At 35.9% G+C, this 20,207-nt stretch overlaps 3 protein-coding genes across 3 annotated transcripts; all 3 read left to right on the top strand.

Moving 5' to 3' along the window:
- Nucleotides 1-1,843: 1,843 nt before the first annotated feature.
- LOC108216483 (uncharacterized) lies at nt 1,844-2,311 on the top strand. Its single transcript, XM_017389255.1, has one exon. The coding sequence runs from the start codon at nt 1,844-1,846 to the stop codon at nt 2,309-2,311; it is 468 nt and encodes a 155-aa protein (XP_017244744.1).
- A 5,632-nt stretch (nt 2,312-7,943) lies between these two features.
- LOC108216474 (uncharacterized) lies at nt 7,944-8,318 on the top strand. The gene has a single exon (XM_017389243.2). It carries the CDS (start codon nt 7,944-7,946, stop codon nt 8,316-8,318), a length of 375 nt encoding a protein of 124 aa, XP_017244732.2.
- Nucleotides 8,319-18,006: 9,688 nt separating this feature from the next.
- LOC108216463 (uncharacterized) lies at nt 18,007-18,474 on the top strand. The gene has a single exon (XM_017389231.1). The coding sequence runs from the start codon at nt 18,007-18,009 to the stop codon at nt 18,472-18,474; it is 468 nt and encodes a 155-aa protein (XP_017244720.1).
- The last annotated feature ends 1,733 nt before the right edge of the window (nt 18,475-20,207 follow it).

The raw sequence follows: 20,207 nt of genomic DNA, 5'->3' as shown, positions 1-20,207 counted from the left end.
CCGGAAAGAAATATATGTGATTTTGATTATTTTTTTTTCAGGCACGGTAATAATCTTTAATTGTGTCGCGTCATTACATAAAGTCCATATTATTCGGAGAAAAAAGGTAATACGTCAGGTACTACATTTATATATTTTAGATCATTTTGTATATGTTGTGTTGAAAAATAAGTTAAACGTCACTATGCTTATACTATTACATCTATTTTAGATCGTTCACGACAGTCAACTATATTTGTATTTATCTTACTTTTTAATTGTGATGTCTTTATAACACGTCAGATAAAAGTTCCAATTGATGTATAATCATAAATAGTTGAAACTCTCGATCGCCGAAAAAGACACAATTTGCTACGTGTTGAAACCCTAAATTGCTGAAAGAAGCCCTAATTGCTAATTGTATAACTCTAAATCTGTGAAACCTCGATTATTTTCTGAAGATTCGTACACTCGTAGATTGTTATTTTCCTTCCCCGTTGTCACTGTGTATTCGCCGTTGAGAGAGAGTGAAGAACGAGAGTATTAACTGCTGAGAAAGAGTGAAGAATGGGAGAGAGTGAAAAGTGCTCAAAGAATTTTGTTGTTTTTAGTTTGTGTTCGAAAATTCATTGCCCATCCACGACGCTAAAATATTTGATATTCAATCCGCTAATTTTTGCGACACTTTTATTTAAAGACCGACGGTGATACCGAATCACGTGTTATCAATACTATGATGATATTCATGTATATAGTGAAATCATTTGATATCAATGGTAACACAGACGTGTGATCTCCGATCATTTTTTTTGCATTTAAACCAACACTTTTGCTTTTAACACTAGAAAATATATTGTCTAAATCCATATATATAGTGAACGGAGACGGAGAAAGATCTAATATTAAAATTTTCAAGACTTTCTTTATTTGAAATTCCATTAGATGATCAGTATTAAAATACTAGAAATCCATCCTTCTAATTTTACAAGAAGTGAAGGACTTGAATATAGGATTGTATTAACTTAAATTTTTAAATAAATAAATAAATAAAATATTTAAAATATGTATGATGTAGTATTGTAAAAAGCGAAAATCACAAACAATCGATTAGCGTTTTGTCGGAAAATCGATGACTAATCACAATGATTATTCGATTTATTAATCGGGATTTATTTAATAATATTTATAATATATATAATTATTTTAATTTTTTAAATTCTTTTCCCCAAATTTTTACAATTTTAATATGTTGACAGATTTTTGACCGATTAATATAATTTTTGACCGAGTTTTATATCCACCGATTTTTAACCCAAAAAATCAGTTGTGCTAGCACACGATCAAGATATTTTAAAAAACTTTTAATCAAGCTTTAGGCAAAAAATAAGTTAACAAATCAGCATATCATATTGTAGATCACATATAAAGAAGCATGAAGAGTATGAGACCAGGACGATGGCTAGCTAGCACAGAGAAAAGAAAACATAAGAATTGTATACGATGAGCAGATAGTACAAGAGAAAGAACTCATAATGGGATAGAGATGCACACTACACAAACAGACGTAATGCCACTTACTTTTTCTAAATATAAACCACAAACTGATAAGCATTGCCAGTGCATTCGGGCTCCTAGAAATTTCCCAAGCGTCCGTTAATTACAAACAGCCAAGTGCCTAGAGCAGCTCGGAGATCGATGTATATGATCTCATACATTTTCCTTATTTGTACTGAGTTTGTTTATTCTCAAGGCTCCGGGTGGGAGAAAGAGAATATAAATACAATAGCGTTTGTTCATTTGTATTCAATTCAGTTCTCGGTTTCAGTTTGTGCATTCAATAATTTTTTCACTTAAATTAGTCATGATGGAGAGGGAGGAGACCGCGGTTGTCAAGGTCACAGGAGCTGAATCAGCGGAGAATGATGATGATGTGGTGAACAGACCGCTTGAAGTGGTGAAGTGCCAGTGCTGCGAGTTAATAGAGGAGTGTACCATTGCGTATATTGCTCGTGTTAGGGAGAGGAACGAAGGCTGGTGGATCTGCGGGCTGTGTGTCGAGGCGGTGAAGGAGGAGATGAAGAGATCTGGCTGGAGAATCAGCAAGGAGGAGGCTCTGGAGCGGCACGCGAGCTTCTGTGAGGAGTCCAGGTCACCGCCAGAGAAGCCGACGGAAGAGCTCATCTCAGCACTGAAGCAGCTGGTGATCAGGAGCTTGGTGTCACCAACCAGTGTGAGGTCTAAACCAAGCACTCCGCAGGGCAGAGACGGGTCGGATCTCACCCGAGCTAAGTTCGTGAGGTCGCAGAGCTGTTTCCCCAGCATGGATGCTTGAAACAGCGGACCTCGAACCAAACATACTCAGTGTATCTCCTGGAAGAAAAATACTCCAAAGAAGGCCGATGCTTCAATCACAATAAATTAACTGTCTTTGTAAAATAAATAAATTAGATTAGGAAATTAAAAAAATGAATTTGAGGAAGTGAAGGTGCTTAGCTAATGCAATAGTTTGGCACTGGATCTTTACTAATTCAGTGTCTAAGTTTGTTTGTCGAACGAATTGAATAAATCTTTCTGCTCCCTTTGTTGATCAAGAACCATTCGTATGCCGAGTTTATCAATAGTCTCATATTATCTATATATTAGTCTTGCATCTATAAATGTAGAAGCCGGGCTTCTCATTTCCCTCACATGCACCATATATTAAAAAAGCTAGAATTATTCTGTTATATTTTGATTTGTTCGGTTTCTTATTTCCCCAACATGCACTATATCAATAATTAAAGCTAGAATTATTTTATTATATTTTGATTTGTTCGGCTTCTCACTCCCCCGACATGCAGTATATCGAAAAAGCTTGAGTTATTTCGTTATATTTTGATTCTTTTGTACAGGGTAATTACATCCGATTTTTCCGTGCTTGTTATTTCTTGAATAAATGAACACGTCATTTTGTATCTTTTACCCCCTCCGTTTCAAGATGTGAGGCCTCTTTGCAAAATTCACACATGTGATTAGAGATGCACAAAAGATTTCAGATTATACAATTATAACAAGAAAAGAAAGGAAACAAGAATTATATATGATAATATAAGAGGATGGAGAGATAGAGATGCACATTACACACACATACGTACATACTGCCCCCTACTTTCTAAACATAGTGCAGTATACTGATAAACATGAGTTTGTTTGAAACCGTAGGAGTGATCAATACACATATATTCCATACAGTTTTGGATTTTATCTTAATTTCAGGTCATTATAATGTTTGAGATATATGCTTGCAGTGTATTGCTTTGTTTTTTGGATGTTATTTAGCAATCACGGAGAATATTGTGGATGAGTAAGCACAAGCGGCATCGACAGGAAAACCGAGGGGGAGTTCAAGTGGCTGCTTCTGGTGCAATGTCGTATAACCAAGAAACCAAACTGAAGAAACTCAGGCATCTGGTTCATGAAGAAAAATGCTCCAGCTGAAGGCCAATGCCCAGCAATATTAGTAAGGAATAAATAAATAAATAAGTTTAGGAGAATAAAAAAGAAACTGAATAAGAAGAAGTGGAGGAGAACTTTGGACATTCTCGGGGATGCATTGACTTGTTATAAAAAAGAGAGTGTTCACCGGTATTATGTTATTCTGAAGAAACTTAAACAAAGCGTTGGCTTACAGCATAAATTATCGAGGAATAAAATATAATGATAGTTTAGTCTTTATACCTGCCAATACCTACTTAATTATAAAGACTAAACTAACCTTATATTTTATTCCTCCATATAAACATATTGATAAATTATTGAGGAATAAAATATATTGATAGTTTAGTCTTAGTAACTGCCAATACCTACTCAGTTACAAAGACTAAACTAACATTATATTTTATTCCTCAATATAAACATATTGAAATCGGATAAGAATATTACTCCATAATTGTGGATATAATGTCGTGATCATAAATATGTTATTTTTAGGCAACAATGAAGATTTTTGGTTATGTTCAAAGGTCCTTTGGTTATGTTGGCAGGTTTGCTGTTTCTTTGTTGCTTGAAATTATAGAGCAAGGCTTAGAGAACAACTACAGTAGTTGTTCACTTAAATACGTTTTTCTCCTCTCAGTGTTAAAATTCTTATTTAACTCATGCTCAACTCTAGTGGTGTATATGTAATAATAACAAATGAAATATGGCGAATTGCTGCTAAGCTAGACTATTATGTGATACTGCCTTGACTTATGATCTTACAGCATCCACAAGGCAATTTAGACTCTCACTGTTAGAAATTTGAACACTAGAATAATATACTCCTATTATTTATGCTAAACTACTCTTGTATTAATTATTATTTATTATTAATTATTATGTATGAATTTCGTACATTAATTTATCTTATTTGTATATTGCTTTTATATTTGATATTTATCGATTTTGTAACCGAAATCGAGCCGATTATAACCGAACCGGGATTTTTAAACCGAAACCGAATCCAAAACTGAACCGGCGGTTGCGGTTTTCGATTTTAAAAACCGAACATATATGATTCCGGTTCCGATTTTGTCCAAAAACCGAGCCGAACCGGCCCATACTCTCCCCTACAACTACTACGGTAGACTCGGCTGTATTTTGGGAAGATGCAGAACTTTCAAGAAAAATTACTCAGTTTCCTGATTGGTTAAGATATATACTATTTCAAAACTCGAGTATAAACCTTAATATAAATGTTATTTAGGAATGGCTCGAAGAAACGGAACTGAAGATACTCATATTGCCAGAGAAGGCTCCGACTGGCCACTGTGCCACCCCTCTGCACCTCCTCCTGCCTCTCCCAGCCACCCCACTCTACACCCCTTTCTCTCCACTCTGCTCCCTCTCTCACACTCATTTGAAAAATTTATCAATATTTTTCCGATGTCTAGCTGATTATGTTTATAAGCATAGTTGAAAATAGATGAGAAAACATTTCTACTTTATTAAACAAAAAAAAAATAATTTTTTCATATAACTTGTGTTGAACACGCTTATACGGAATCAATATCATGGATCACCATGCATGGTTATAGTTATATTAAAAATATATATATTGATAAGTAGATTATTGTCCGATAAACCATTGTCCCAACAAATTATGTTGCACTTAATTTATCTTCTAATTGTTCAACAAGTAGAATATTGTCCAACAAACCATGTTGCACTCAATTTATATGTTAAACCTTTGTCATTAAATTATTCAAATATTCAAAAAAATGAATCATAAATAATTTTTTAAAACAATATTAATTGTTTTTCAATTACTTCTAAGAAAATAATTAATTGATAAAGATTTAAAAGAATTATAATTAAAACTTAATAAATTATTATCATAATCTTATTATATATGTATATTAGTACAAACTACTAACTAGAAACTAAAATATGTTCATGGGCATGAGTATGAACCTTGAGTTGGGTCACGATAGGGTTTAGATGGGCCTGATGGGTGGGGATGGGCCTAGTGAAATGGGATGGGATCAAGGATTGACGGTTTAACTTGTCTAGAGCCCGTTTAAGTCTCTCGAAGTCTCAGCGAGGCTCTAGAAGGTTCGTGCGATACCGGGAGTGAACCGACGGATGATGATACTAGTTTTTGTTAATTTATATTTAGTGGTTTGTGTTTGAGTAGCATTTAATGCATATTTTTTTCACAATTATTTCAAGTACAATATATTGAATATCTACGTTTCGTTCTATCTGTACTTTTAAGTTTAATATGACTTCGTAAATCTCCACTAACTTATTTAGAGTATAACTTAATTTTATCATACGATCTCATATATACACATATTTATGTATGAATTTCTCACCTTTCTTGCTTCTTGTGTTATCCGTCGTTATATTTTTATTCCTTCAACTACCTCATCCATAAGTTCTCAAATCTCCATCGCCGATCTAAATCTGATTGATTTCATCTTATATACATCACAGAACCACACGTAGTTCTCGTTTTATCCGTCTATTTATCCATAATCGTAGAGCAACATCGTTCTTTAATTCTCAAATCACCGATCTAGATGTAATCAATCATTTTATATATATATCACACAAACAGTTGTATTACTTTAATCTTGTTTCAACATAGAGTGAGCGTACGTTTGTATAATCTCAGATCTGATCTCAGATCTAATCCCAAATGTCTTGCTTCTTTTATATCTTAATCCGATTGAATGAAGGTTAGATCTAATTCAACTCAAATTAATGTTCTTCACGGAAAATGTAAGATTAACTATTTATATTTTTTTTTAAGTGTTTATCTTTCAAAAGTCATCTTTCATATTTTTATGCTGATTTATATGAAATGTTTGCAGGAATAATGAAGAAAATGCTCCATGAATATCAAGACGGATGGCCGAACCCGGGCTTGAGAGGTAATTTTTTTTTTCTATAGATATTTTAAATTAAATCCATGTATAATATTGGTATATATTAAATTCATTGACATTTTTCACAAGAAATATAATTAAATATGATATATATATATATAATGAATAATTCATCTTGTAGTTTTTTCTTAGCTAGAAAAAAAAGTAAAACAACACATTTATGCGTTTATGTGGAAAAAAATATATCTAACATTTTTTTAAAATAAATTTCTACTTTCCTGTTGGTTAATTTGACTTTTTTGCTGCATATAATTTTGCTCACATAGGGAGACCCATGGTAATTAAACAGTAATTGAATTGCTCATGCTGATCTATTACTGATATGAGCACTGATAAGATTAGGCCTTCACTTTTTAGCAAACATGCTCCTTTTATTTGCTCACTGAAACTTAAGTTTTAGCCTTTTCTTGTTGCCTGCTAATTACTCGGTCCATGTCTCTCATTTTTTTACAATTTTTTTCATAATTTGATACACATTTTTAAGTGCATATAAAATATACTAGTTACCAGCAAAAATTTGCAAGTAGAATTGAACAATGGAATGCATGTGGATAGTCAAGAGGGTTTTAGCCTTTTCTTATTGCCTACTCCTAATTAGTAACTTCATCACTACAGGGGAAGTGCAAGTGCAACACACTCAGCTGATCAGGTCATGTTGAATAACTGCGAGGGGTCTTCAGTAAAGAGTGGTAGAGAAGAAAGCGGAGGAGGTTCGAGCTGATTGAAGATTCAGTTGTGCAGCATCCTCTCATTCGGTGCCCTCAAGTTCCTCAGAGGTTGTTTACTTGCTTTGATCCTCAGGTTTCCACCCAGGGGCCTGTGTGTTGCCACTAGCACCACTTGGGTGTGAACCAGGTGACGGTGCAAACATGCTAATCACATCCCTTGGCTCAATAGAATTCTGACCGGAGAAGTGCATGGCTCATCTTTTCTTCTTTGGGCAAGGTGTAAGAAGGTCACCATGGTTCTAAAGAACAGAAGATCCCAGTTGATGTTTCTTAATTGGATCTTGCGAGTATGTGCCCAACAACTACATTTTATTTAGATGAAATTTTTTTATTAGTAGAGATTTTTGTGCACATAAAATCAGCATATAGAATACAGTAGATCACATATAACGAAGCACGAAGAGTATGAGACCAGGACGATGGCTAGCACAGATAAAAGAAAACATAAGAATTGTATACGATGAGAGCAGATAGTACAAGAGAAAGAACTCATAATGGGATAGAGATGCACACTACACAAAAAGACGTAATGCCCCTTACTTTTCGAAATATAAACCACAAACTGATAAGCATTGCCAGTGCACTCGGGCTCCTAGAAATTTCCCAAGCGTCAGTTAATTACAAACAGCCAAGAGCCTAGAGCAGCTCGGAGATCGATGTATATGATCTCATACATTTTCCTTATTTGTACTGAGTTTGTCTATTCTCAAGGCTCCGGGTGGGAGAAAGAGAATATAAATACAATAGCGTTTGTTCATTTGTATTTAATTCAGTTCTCAGTTTTAGTTTGTGCATTCAAGAATTTTTTTCACTTAAATTAGTCATGATGGAGACGGAGGAGACCGCGGTTGTCAAGGTGACAGGAGCTGAATCAGCGGAGAATGATGATGATGATGTGGTGAACAGACCGCTTGAAGTGGTGAAGTGCCAGTGCTGCGAGTTAATAGAGGAGTGTACCATTGCATATATTGCTCGTGTTAGGGAGAGGAATGAAGGCTGGTGGATCTGCGGGCTGTGTGGCGAGGTGGTGAAGGAGGAGATCAAGAGATCTGGCTGGAGGATCAGCAAGGAGGAGGCTCTGGAGCGGCACGCGAGCTTCTGTGAGGAGTCCAGGTCACCGCCAGAGAAGCCGACGGAAGAGCTCATCTCAGCGCTGAAGCAGCTGTTGATGAAGAGCTGTTTCCCCAGCATGGATGCATGAAACAGCGGATCTCAAACCAAACATACTCGGTGTATCTCTGGGAAGAAAGATACTCCAAAGAAGGCTGATGCTTCAATGACAATAAATGAACTTTTATTGTAAAATAAATAAATTAGATTAGGAAAAATAAATAAATTGAATTTGAGGAAGTGAAAGTGCTTAGCTAATGCAATAGTTGGGCCCTGGATCTTTACTAATTCAGTATCTAAGTTTATTTGTCTCGAATAATTAGCAATGAACGAATTTGAATAAATCTTTCTGCTCTCCTTGTTCAAGAACCATTTCTATACTGAGTTTATCAATAGTCTCATATTAGTCTTGCATATATGAATGTAGAAGCCCGGCTTCTCATTTCCCCGACATGCACTGTATCGATAAAGCTATAGTTATTTTGTTATATTTTGATTTGTTCGGCTTCTTATTTCCCCAACATGCAGTATATCGATAAAGCTACATTTATTTTGTTATATTTTAATTTGTTTGTACATGATAATTACATCCGATATTTTGGTGCTTGTTATTCCAGAATAAATGAACATATCACTTTGTATCTTTAATTTACTCCCTCCGTTTCAAAATGTTAGGCGTCTCTGCAAAATTTCCACATGAAATACTCGTATCATCAGATAATTATAAGAAAAGATCAAAGAAAACAAAGAATTATATATGGTGAATAGATAACTACATAATATAAGAGGATGAAGAGATAGAGATGCACATTACACACATACACGTACATACTGCCCCCTACTTTCTAAACATAGTGCAATATACTGATAAACATGAGTTTTTTAGAACCTAAGGGGTGATAATACACATATATCGCGGAGGAGTAAGCACAAGCGGCATTCACAGGAAAATTAACAGAGGGGGAGTTCGACTTCGAGTGGCTGCTTCTGGTGCAATATCGTATAACGAAGAAACCAAACTGAAGAAACTCAGGCATCTGGTTCATGAAGAAAAATGCTCCAGCTAAAGGCCGATGCCCAGCAATATTAGTAAGAAATAAATAAATAAATAAGTTTAGGAGAATAAAAAGAAACTGAAAAAGAAGAAGTGGAGGATGAATGCCGTTCATTTTAAATATGATCTAATGTCCGTCAACATAGTTGTTTCTGTATAACTTTTCTCTATTATTACTTTGGACATTCTTGGCTCTGCACTGACTTGTTATAAAAAGGAGAATGTCCCTTGTAAAAATATGTTATTCTGAAGAAACTTAAACAAAGCGTTGCAGCATAAATAAATTGAACTCGCGTAGAATATAACTCCATAATTGTGGATATAGTTGATCATCAATGTTAGGATCCAAGCGCTTACCACTACACCAAAACCAGCTAATTCTTGGAGATAGCTCAACTATAACCTTCATAGTGTAGCAGTCAGCGCCACGTTTCGAGTTACGGATATGCTGGACACCACAACAATAAATATGTTATTTATAGGCAACAATGAAGATTTTTGGTTTTGTTCTAAGGTCCTTTGGTAATTGTTGTTGCAGGTTTGCTGTTTCTTTATTGCTTGAAATTATAGAGCAAGGTTTAAAGAACAACTACTACTGTAGCTTGAGATCAATGGAATAATGTGGTTGGCTGTATTTTGGGAAAAATGCAGAACTTTCAAAAAAATTACACAGTTCCCTGACTGGTTGAGCCATTACGCCACCCCTCTGCACCTTCTCCTGCCTCTCCCAGCCACCCCACGCCCTACACGGCTACGCCCCCTTCTCTCCACTCTGCTCCCTCTCTCCTTCTCATCATCTCTTTTTTAAGTGAAAAATTTACCAATATTTTTCAATGTCTTATTCATTATGTTTATAAGCATGTTGAAAATAGATGAGGAAACATCACTACTTTCTTATAAACAAAACAAATAATTTTTTCATATAACTTGTGCTGAACACGCTTATGAGGAATCAATATCATGTGTCACCATGGTTATCGTTATATTAAAAAAATTATATGTAAATATCATATTAATAATACAAAATAATTTTTGCATCGTTGTGTGTTCAAAAATAATTTTAATATATAATATATAAACACGATACTAGAAATAAGGCAAAATTATACACCTGAACGCATTTTACGTAAATATCATATTAATTCTACACAATAAAGCGAATTCTGCTCGAGAAACCTAATTTATACTACAAACAAGGTAAATGTTGTTGCAAAACCCAAAATTTTGAATAGACTCTTTGAAATCAATTGTTAAAATCTCTCATGATTTCAAATACTAAATACAAAATTCAACTGGAGAATACAAAACTATAAAATAAGACAAGTTCTCCTGCGAAATCTTAATTAACGTACCTAAGAGATGCCCGCAAGGGTTGGTTCAGCTGGTTAAAAGAGGGGACTTGTATCCTCTTGGTCACAGGTTAACGGCATCATGGTGGACACCCAACCATTGCTGACTGGAGATCCCAAGAACTTGGTTCAATGGGACAACTAAATCATGATGACCTAATCACTGTGGGGGTAACCCCTGGCCTGTTCCTATGATGAAGAAACAGTGAGACCCGTAAGGTACGAGGTTAAGCCTTGAGCTTTTAATGATCTTTGGTGAATACATGGAGTGGTACACGCATGGAATTCAGTTGAGTAACCGCGGGTTACTCTAGAAGATAAAGATCACCTATGTAGGAGAGAAGTGGGGCCGCTTCAAAGGAGAATTGCGAGGCACAATTCTTTAGAAACTCCCGCAGAACCAGGACGATGTTCCATGGCCAAAATGGACATACTCATGAGAACTGAACAAGTCAGAAAGGATATAGTGATAAGTATATCATCGTTTACACAAACGGTCGAACAGTTCAAGGACAAGCACGTCCACTGTCTACCAGTAAAGTCGATGTGCTTAATCGAGCGAAGGTTCAAGGAGCATTCTCTACCTATCGTATGCTATATCTGATCGCGGAAACTATCACCAAAAGTCAAACCCCGTGTCTGTCTGTCTGGTGTGTGCTACTGAAAATCATCAATCTCACCCATGTGGGGGATTGTTGGAAATTTGTCATTTTGAGCACCAATTTGAGTGAGGCTCGGCTACGTGCTCGTGGCGGGTTATGCTTGGATTATGTTCTCCTCCGAGAGAGCTTTCCAATGCATGTTTATTCACTCAAAACGACTAAGGAATGGATGAGTTGTGATGATCCAAAGTTGCTTCCTTGGTAGTGGAAAATTAGAAAAGAGAGCAAGTATCCCACATAGAAAAGAATATGGGCCTTTAATGGGTTTATATAGTAGAACACTCTTGTAGTGTTTAACTTGTGTTAGTGTGTTATGCTCCACCACCTACGTGCGCGCAGGGGGGGGTGCAAATTGTGGGATTTCGAGGGGAGTTTCGTGGCTTCGCAAGCCTCGGGCTTTTCCGCGTGTGCGACCTGCGGACACGAATGCAGCAAAATTTGGGCCCGAAGAATTACGGACTAGTTTTGCTGAATTTAATTTTCCACTGGGCTTGGGCTCAATTAAATTGACAGAAATTAATTCCGATTTGATTTCGGATTAATTGTTTGGTTTAAATTAATTCGATTTGATTTCGGATTTAATTTATAACCGTGTGAATTAATTAACGCGTTTTAATTAATTACAAAGCGTAGCGCACAAGTCTTGCATTGCCTATATATATTCATTATAGTTTAGGGTTTATATACACGAAAAATACACAGCCTCTCTCGCACCCAAAACCCTAGCCGCGTCGGTGATAGTTTCAGTCCTTGTTCAAGTTCGTCGAAGGTGCTTCTCGCATCGTCAATCCGTTTTATCCTGGGAGGCGATCGTTCATCACACACGGTGAGGGCGAAATACGCTTTAAGGAGACAGTTACGCACTGGACTCGGATCTCTGTTCTTATATCCTTCGTTCTATACTGCCTCCTTACGTACACTGTTTCTCGCGCACACACACAAACGCGGCCTTATACTTATCAATGGTTCCGTCAGGTTTCAATTTCTTTTTGAAAACCCATTTGCTGCCTAGTGCTTTACAACCAGGTGGCAAGTCCACTAACTCCCAAGTGTGATTCTGTAGGATAGAATCAATTTCGCTTTTGATGGCCTCTTTCCACATAGGTCCATCAGGTGAGGTGACCGCTTCCTTATAGGTTTTCGGATCACCTTCTTCGAGCAAATAGGTCATAAAGTCAGACCCAAAGGATTTCTCCGTTCGTTGTCTTTTGCTCCTCCTCACAACCCCCACATTTTCATCTTCACTTTCATCATTCTCATTTTCATCATCTCCAGATTCATGAGTTCGTTTAGATGTCGTAGGGTGCTCGTTTCTTGGATTACAAGGAAACGTAGTCTCAAAGAATGAGGCATTTCTTGATTCCATGATCGTATTCTTTTGAATCTCAGGAATCTTAGAGTCATACACAAGAAACCGATATGCTGTACTACGTGGAGGATATCCGATGAAGATACAATCCACGGTTTTTGGACCAATCTTCACCTTCTTAGGTGTAGGGATCAGTACCTTAGCAAGGCACCCCCACACTTTCAGGTGTTTGTAACTCGGTTTCTTTTTCTCCCACATTTCATAAGGACTCACATCCTTATTCTTGCGCATAGTAATATTTAAAATATTATTTGCGCTTAAGATGGCTTCCCCCCACATCGATTGCGGAAGTCCAGAGCTTAGCAACATCGCATTCATCATCTCTTTGAGAGTGCGATTCTTCCTCTCAGCCACTCCATTTGACTGAGGGGAGTATGGTGCAGTGACCTCATGGATTATACCATGTTGTGAACAGAATTCCCCAAACGGTTCAACATATTCACCTCCACGATCGCTACGAATCCTTTTGATTTTCTCAGTTTGTTGTCTCTCGACTTCTTCCTTATAGATTTTGAATTTATCTATAGCTTCATCTTTGCTTTTCAGCAAATATACATAGCAGTATTTTGTACAATCATCTATGAATGTAATAAAATACTTATTTCCTCCTCTTGTTGGAGCGAATTTTAAATCACATATATCGCTATGTATTAGGTCCAGCACCTTGGTGTTTCTTTCCACACGTTTAAAGGATGATCTCGTTAATTTTGCCTCAACACAAGTTTCACACTTATGTTTTGAATCGATAGTTAATTTTGGTATGTATTCTTTTGCACTTAATCTTCGTAAAGTGTCATAATTCACATGTCCTAATCTAGCATGCCATAAATTAGGAGACTCAAGCAAGTAAGCAGAAGAATTCTTCATTTCATTATTTTCCTTAATGGACATTACATTGAGCTTAAACAGCCCATCACTAGCATAGCCCTTGCCTACAAACATACCACTCTTAGACAAAACAACTTTATCTGACTCTATTACAATGCGAAAGCCATGTTTACTCAACAAAGAACCGGACACAAGGTTCTTGCGAATATCAGGCACATAAAGTACATTCTTCAAAGTCAGATTCTTCCCAGAGGTCATCTTCAGAATCACCGTGCCTTCCCCTTCAATGGTAGAAGTCGCAGAGTTTCCCATGTAGAGCTTCTCACCAGCATCAGAAGCTACAAGGCTAGAGAAAGTCGCCTTGTCGGAGCAAATATGCCTAGATGCTCCTGTATCAATCCACCATTCTCGCGGATTAGATCCAACCAGGTTCACTTCAGAGACCGTAGCACAGAGGTCTATATCACCTATCTCCTTGGAGATATCATCAACCATGTTTGCTTCTTTCTTCTTGGTCTTCTTAGGCTTCCTACAGTCAGCAGACCTATGACCAACTTTGTCACAGTTGAAGCACTTTCCTTGGAACTTCGAAGGCTTCGAAACTCCTCCTTTGGGTGCCAGTTTAGTCCCTTTCCCGGAACTGGTCTTCTTGGACTTGGAGCTTTGAGCATGCTCCACCACATTTGCCTTTTCACCGACAATAGGCTTCTTTCCGGATCCCTATATATATATATATATATATATATATATATATAGTTTTATTTTAGTACAAACTACTAAATAGTTTGTGGGCCCGAAGATAAACTCCAAGCTGGGTCTTGATAAGACCTAGGTGGGGCCTAGTGGGAGAGGATGGGGCCTAGTGGAACGGGGGATCAAGGATTGGCTCTTTAACTTGTCTGGAGCCTTTTTCATTTGGGCCTCTTCGGAGTCTCACTGAGGTTTTAGTGGGCTCGAGGTAGATTGGGGGCAAGCTGAGTGAACCGGGTGGGTATAACATCTTGAATTTATGTATAAAATTCTCACAGTTCTTGCTTCTCGTGTTATCCGTCTTTATATTTATATTCTTTGAACTACCTCATTCTTAAATTCTCAAATCGTCGTCGTCATCGCCGATATAAAAATCAAGATCTGATTGATTTCACTATATATACATCACTAAACCGTCTTTATATTTATATTCTTTAAACTACCTCATCCCTGAATTCTCAAATCCCGATCGTCATCGTCATTGCCGATCTAGATCTTGATCTGGATCTAGATCTGATATACATCACAGAACCACACATCCCCATCGTCATCGTCATCGCCGATCTAGATCTGATATACATCACAAAACCACACGTAGTTCTCGTTTTATCCATCTTTTTATCCATAATCGTTAAGCAACATCATTCATTAATTCTCAAATCACCAGTATATATGTGATTGATCATTTTATATATATCATACAAACAATTGCATCACTTTAATCTTGTTCCAACACTGATTGAGTGTAAGTTTGTATATTCTCAGATCTAATTTCACTTCCAGGTGTCTTGCTCCTCTTATATCGTGATCCGATTGAATGAAGTTTAGACCTAGTTCAACTCAAAAGTTCTTCGTGAAAAATGTAATATTAAATATCTGTATTTTTCTTTGAGTGTTTACATGTCAAAAGTCATTTATCATATTTTTTATGCTGATTTATATGAAATATTTGCAGTAAATAATGAAGAAAATGCTCCATAAAAATCAAGATGGATGGCCGGACCCTGACTTAAGAGGTAAGATTAATTCAGCTGTGTAATTGCTTTCATGAATTAATGTTTCACCTCACCAAGTTCAAGAACCATTCTTATGCTTATTTCATCAATAGTCTTGTCAGACTTGTTAAAACTCCCATGAACTATATTCTTTCTCGTCTGTCTTTGTCCGCTACTCCCTCCTTGCCTCTGAGTAACATATACTCCTGCCCGGTATCGAGGAACAGAACGCGCAGGCATTTTAATATTTGTGTAAAATATAATTTTGTAATTATTTTAAAAATATTTTTATCTACATAAAATTTTAATATCTGAACTTTTATTCCGGAAAAAATCTTAAAAATTAGTTATCAAATTATATTTTATAAGAGTATTGAAATACTTGTTGAATAGTGAAAAAAATGCATAAAATTAAGTGAGACATATGAATTACTTGATAAATCAACTTCTTAATATCTGTCTGAAACAAGGTTCTTGGCTAAGTGTTAAAATGGTGAAGAAAATTATGTCTCTAAAACAATTAAGGTCCTTGGCTAAGTGTATAAGAGAATTATAATTTTGAGGTTTCATAGAATATGGAGGTGGTGTTAATAGGGGTGACAATTTCGGGCAACGGGTAGTGTTAGTGTCAGCAATGGGGTCGATTTCGGTTCAAGCTAAAATTACTTAAAATTAAATAAAAACTGAAAATTGAAGTTATTAGAAACGAAATTCTAATTTCGGGTCATTTCGGGTCCATTTCGTGTCAATCGGGTGATTTTCGGGTAACTTTCGGATTTTGTCTCAGTAAATCGGGTAGCGGGTTCGGGTCGTGTCTGATATTGCCACCCCTATGTGTTAATATTTACATGGACGGAATTCAAATTGTTCGTAAATGATAATAGCATTCAGTTTTTCGTAATTATTTATTTGGTTATATTTTGATTTGTTTGTACATGAAAATTATATTCAATTGTTTGTATATACTATTTCCGGAAAGAAATATATGTGATTTTGATTATTTTTTTTCAGGCACGGTAATAATCTTTAATTGTGTCGCGTCATTACATAAAGTCCATATTATTCGGAGAAAAAAGGTAATACGTCAGGTACTACATTTATATATTTTACATCATTTTGTATATGTTGTGTTGAAAAATAAGTTAAACGTCACTATGCTTATATTATTACATCTATTTTAGATCGTTCACGACAGTCAACTATATTTGTATTTATCTTACTTTTTAATTGTGATGTCTTTATAACACGTCAGATAAAAGTTCCAATTGATGTATAATCATAAATAGTTGAAACTCTCGATCGCCGAAAAAGACACAATTTGCTACGTGTTGAAACCCTTGCTGAAAGAAGCCCTAATTGCTAATTGTATAACTCTAAATCTGTGAAACCTCGATTATTTTCTGAAGATTCGTAGACTCGTAGATTGTTATTTTCCTTCCCCGTTGTCACTGTGTATTCGCCGTTGAGAGAGAGTGAAGAACGAGAGTATTAACTGCTGAGAAAGAGTGAAGAATGGGAGAGAGTGAAAAGTGCTCAAAGAATTTTGTTGTTTTTAGTTTGTGTTCGAAAATTCATTGCCCATCCACGACGCTAAAATATTTGATATTCAATCCGCTAATTTTTGCGACACTTTTATTTAAAGACCGACGGTGATACCGAATCACGTGTTATCAATACTATGATGATATTCATGTATATAGTGAAATCATTTGATATCAATGGTAACACAGACGTGTGATCTCCGATCATTTTTTTTGCATTTAAACCAACACTTTTGATATAGTGAACGGAGACGGAGAAAGATCTAATATTAAAATTTTCAAGACTTTCTTTATTTGAAATTCCATTAGATGATCAGTATTAAAATACTAGAAATCCATCCTTCTAATTTTACAAGAAGTGAAGGACTTGAATATAGGATTGTATTAACTTAAATTTTTAAATAAATAAATAAATAAAATATTTAAAATATGTATGATGTAGTATTGTAAAAAGCGAAAATCACAAACAATCGATTAGCGTTTTGTCGGAAAATCGATGACTAATCACAATGATTATTCGATTTATTAATCGGGATTTATTTAATAATATTTATAATATATATAATTATTTTAATTTTTTAAATTCTTTTCCCCAAATTTTTACAATTTTAATATGTTGACAGATTTTTGACCGATTAATATAATTTTTGACCGAGTTTTATATCCACCGATTTTTAACCCAAAAAATCAGTTGTGCTAGCACACGATCAAGATATTTTAAAAAACTTTTAATCAAGCTTTAGGCAAAAAATAAGTTAACAAATCAGCATATCATATTGTAGATCACATATAAAGAAGCATGAAGAGTATGAGACCAGGACGATGGCTAGCTAGCACAGAGAAAAGAAAACATAAGAATTGTATACGATGAGCAGATAGTACAAGAGAAAGAACTCATAATGGGATAGAGATGCACACTACACAAACAGACGTAATGCCACTTACTTTTTCTAAATATAAACCACAAACTGATAAGCATTGCCAGTGCATTCGGGCTCCTAGAAATTTCCCAAGCGTCCGTTAATTACAAACAGCCAAGTGCCTAGAGCAGCTCGGAGATCGATGTATATGATCTCATACATTTTCCTTATTTGTACTGAGTTTGTTTATTCTCAAGGCTCCGGGTGGGAGAAAGAGAATATAAATACAATAGCGTTTGTTCATTTGTATTCAATTCAGTTCTCGGTTTCAGTTTGTGCATTCAATAATTTTTTCACTTAAATTAGTCATGATGGAGAGGGAGGAGACCGCGGTTGTCAAGGTCACAGGAGCTGAATCAGCGGAGAATGATGATGATGTGGTGAACAGACCGCTTGAAGTGGTGAAGTGCCAGTGCTGCGAGTTAATAGAGGAGTGTACCATTGCGTATATTGCTCGTGTTAGGGAGAGGAACGAAGGCTGGTGGATCTGCGGGCTGTGTGTCGAGGCGGTGAAGGAGGAGATGAAGAGATCTGGCTGGAGAATCAGCAAGGAGGAGGCTCTGGAGCGGCACGCGAGCTTCTGTGAGGAGTCCAGGTCACCGCCAGAGAAGCCGACGGAAGAGCTCATCTCAGCACTGAAGCAGCTGGTGATCAGGAGCTTGGTGTCACCAACCAGTGTGAGGTCTAAACCAAGCACTCCGCAGGGCAGAGACGGGTCGGATCTCACCCGAGCTAAGTTCGTGAGGTCGCAGAGCTGTTTCCCCAGCATGGATGCTTGAAACAGCGGACCTCGAACCAAACATACTCAGTGTATCTCCTGGAAGAAAAATACTCCAAAGAAGGCCGATGCTTCAATCACAATAAATTAACTGTCTTTGTAAAATAAATAAATTAGATTAGGAAATTAAAAAAATTGAATTTGAGGAAGTGAAGGTGCTTAGCTAATGCAATAGTTTGGCACTGGATCTTTACTAATTCAATGTCTAAGTTTTTTGTCGAACGAATTGAATAAATCTTTCTGCTCTCTTTGTTGATCAAGAACCATTCGTATGCCGAGTTTATCAATAGTCTCATATTATCTATATATTAGTCTTGCATGTATAAATGTAGAAGCCGAGCATCTCATTTCCCCGACATGCACCATATATTAATAAAGCTAGAATTATTGTGTTATATTTTGATTTGTTCGGTTTCTTATTTCCCCAACAATGACTATATCAATAATTAAAGCTAGAATTATTTAATTATATTTTGATTTGTTCGGCTTCTCACTCCCCCCACATGCAGTATATCGAAAAAACTTGAGTTATTTCATTATATTTTGATTCTTTTGTACAGGGTAATTACATCCGATTTTTCCGTGCTTGTTATTTCTTGAATAAATGAACACGTCATTTTGTATCTTTTACCCCCTCCGTTTCAAGATGTGAGGCCTCTTTGCAGAATTCACACATGTGATACTCATATTATCATACAATTATAACAAGAAAAGAAAGGAAACAAGAATTATATATGATAATATAAGAGGATGGAGAGATAGAGATGCACATTACACACACATACGTACATATATACTGCCCCCTACTTTCTAAACATAGTGCAATATACTGATAAACATGAGTTTGTTTGAAACCGTAGGAGTGATCAATACACATATATTCCATACAGTTTCAGATTTTATCTTAATTTCAGGTTATTATAATGTTTGAGATATATGCTTACAGTGTATTGCTTTGTTTTTTGGATGTTATTTAGCAACGGCGGAGAATATTGTGGATGAGTAAGCACAAGCGGCATCGACAGGAAAACCGAGGGGGAGTTCAAGTGGCTGCTTCTGGTGCAATGTCGTATAACCAAGAAACCAAACTGAAGAAACTCAGGCATCTGGTTCATGAAGAAAAATGCTCCCGCTGAAGGCCAATGCCCAGCAATATTAGTAAGAAATAAATAGAGTTAATTACACTTTGTAACCTCTAGATTTGCTCCAAACGCAGTTTAGTACCTGAAATTCAAAACGTGGCAATATGCACCCTACACTTAACATTTCCGTGCAAATTGTAACCCCTAGTCACTATTCCGTACAAATCTGCCGTTAACTTTAACTGTTTAAGAGATAACACTGTGTATATTAATTTCTAACAGCTACTTTACCCACTGTGACCCCTCAAAAATTATGTATTATATTTTGAAATTATTTCTAAACACACACAACGATGTAAAAAAATTTAAAATAATTTTTAAAATATGTATCTAGCTAAATTTGGAATCTGAAAATTTATTTATTATTACATAAACGATGTAATTTATTTTAAAATTTTAAAATAAATACATATTTTAAAAATTATTTTAATTTTTTTTTACATCATTGTGTGTGTTCAGATATAATTTCAAAATATAATACATAATTTTTGAGGAGTCACGTGAGGTAAAGTAACTGTTATAAACTAATATACACACTGTATACACACTGTTGGCAGGTTATTGTTGGCAGGTTTGCTGTTTCCTTGTTGCT

Source organism: Daucus carota, chromosome 1 (genome assembly GCF_001625215.2).
Source record: "Daucus carota subsp. sativus chromosome 1, DH1 v3.0, whole genome shotgun sequence".
Taxonomy (NCBI): Eukaryota; Viridiplantae; Streptophyta; class Magnoliopsida; order Apiales; family Apiaceae; genus Daucus; species Daucus carota.
The sequence above is the reverse complement of the archived record's forward strand: the minus strand, read 5'-3'. Positions and strand labels throughout refer to the sequence as shown.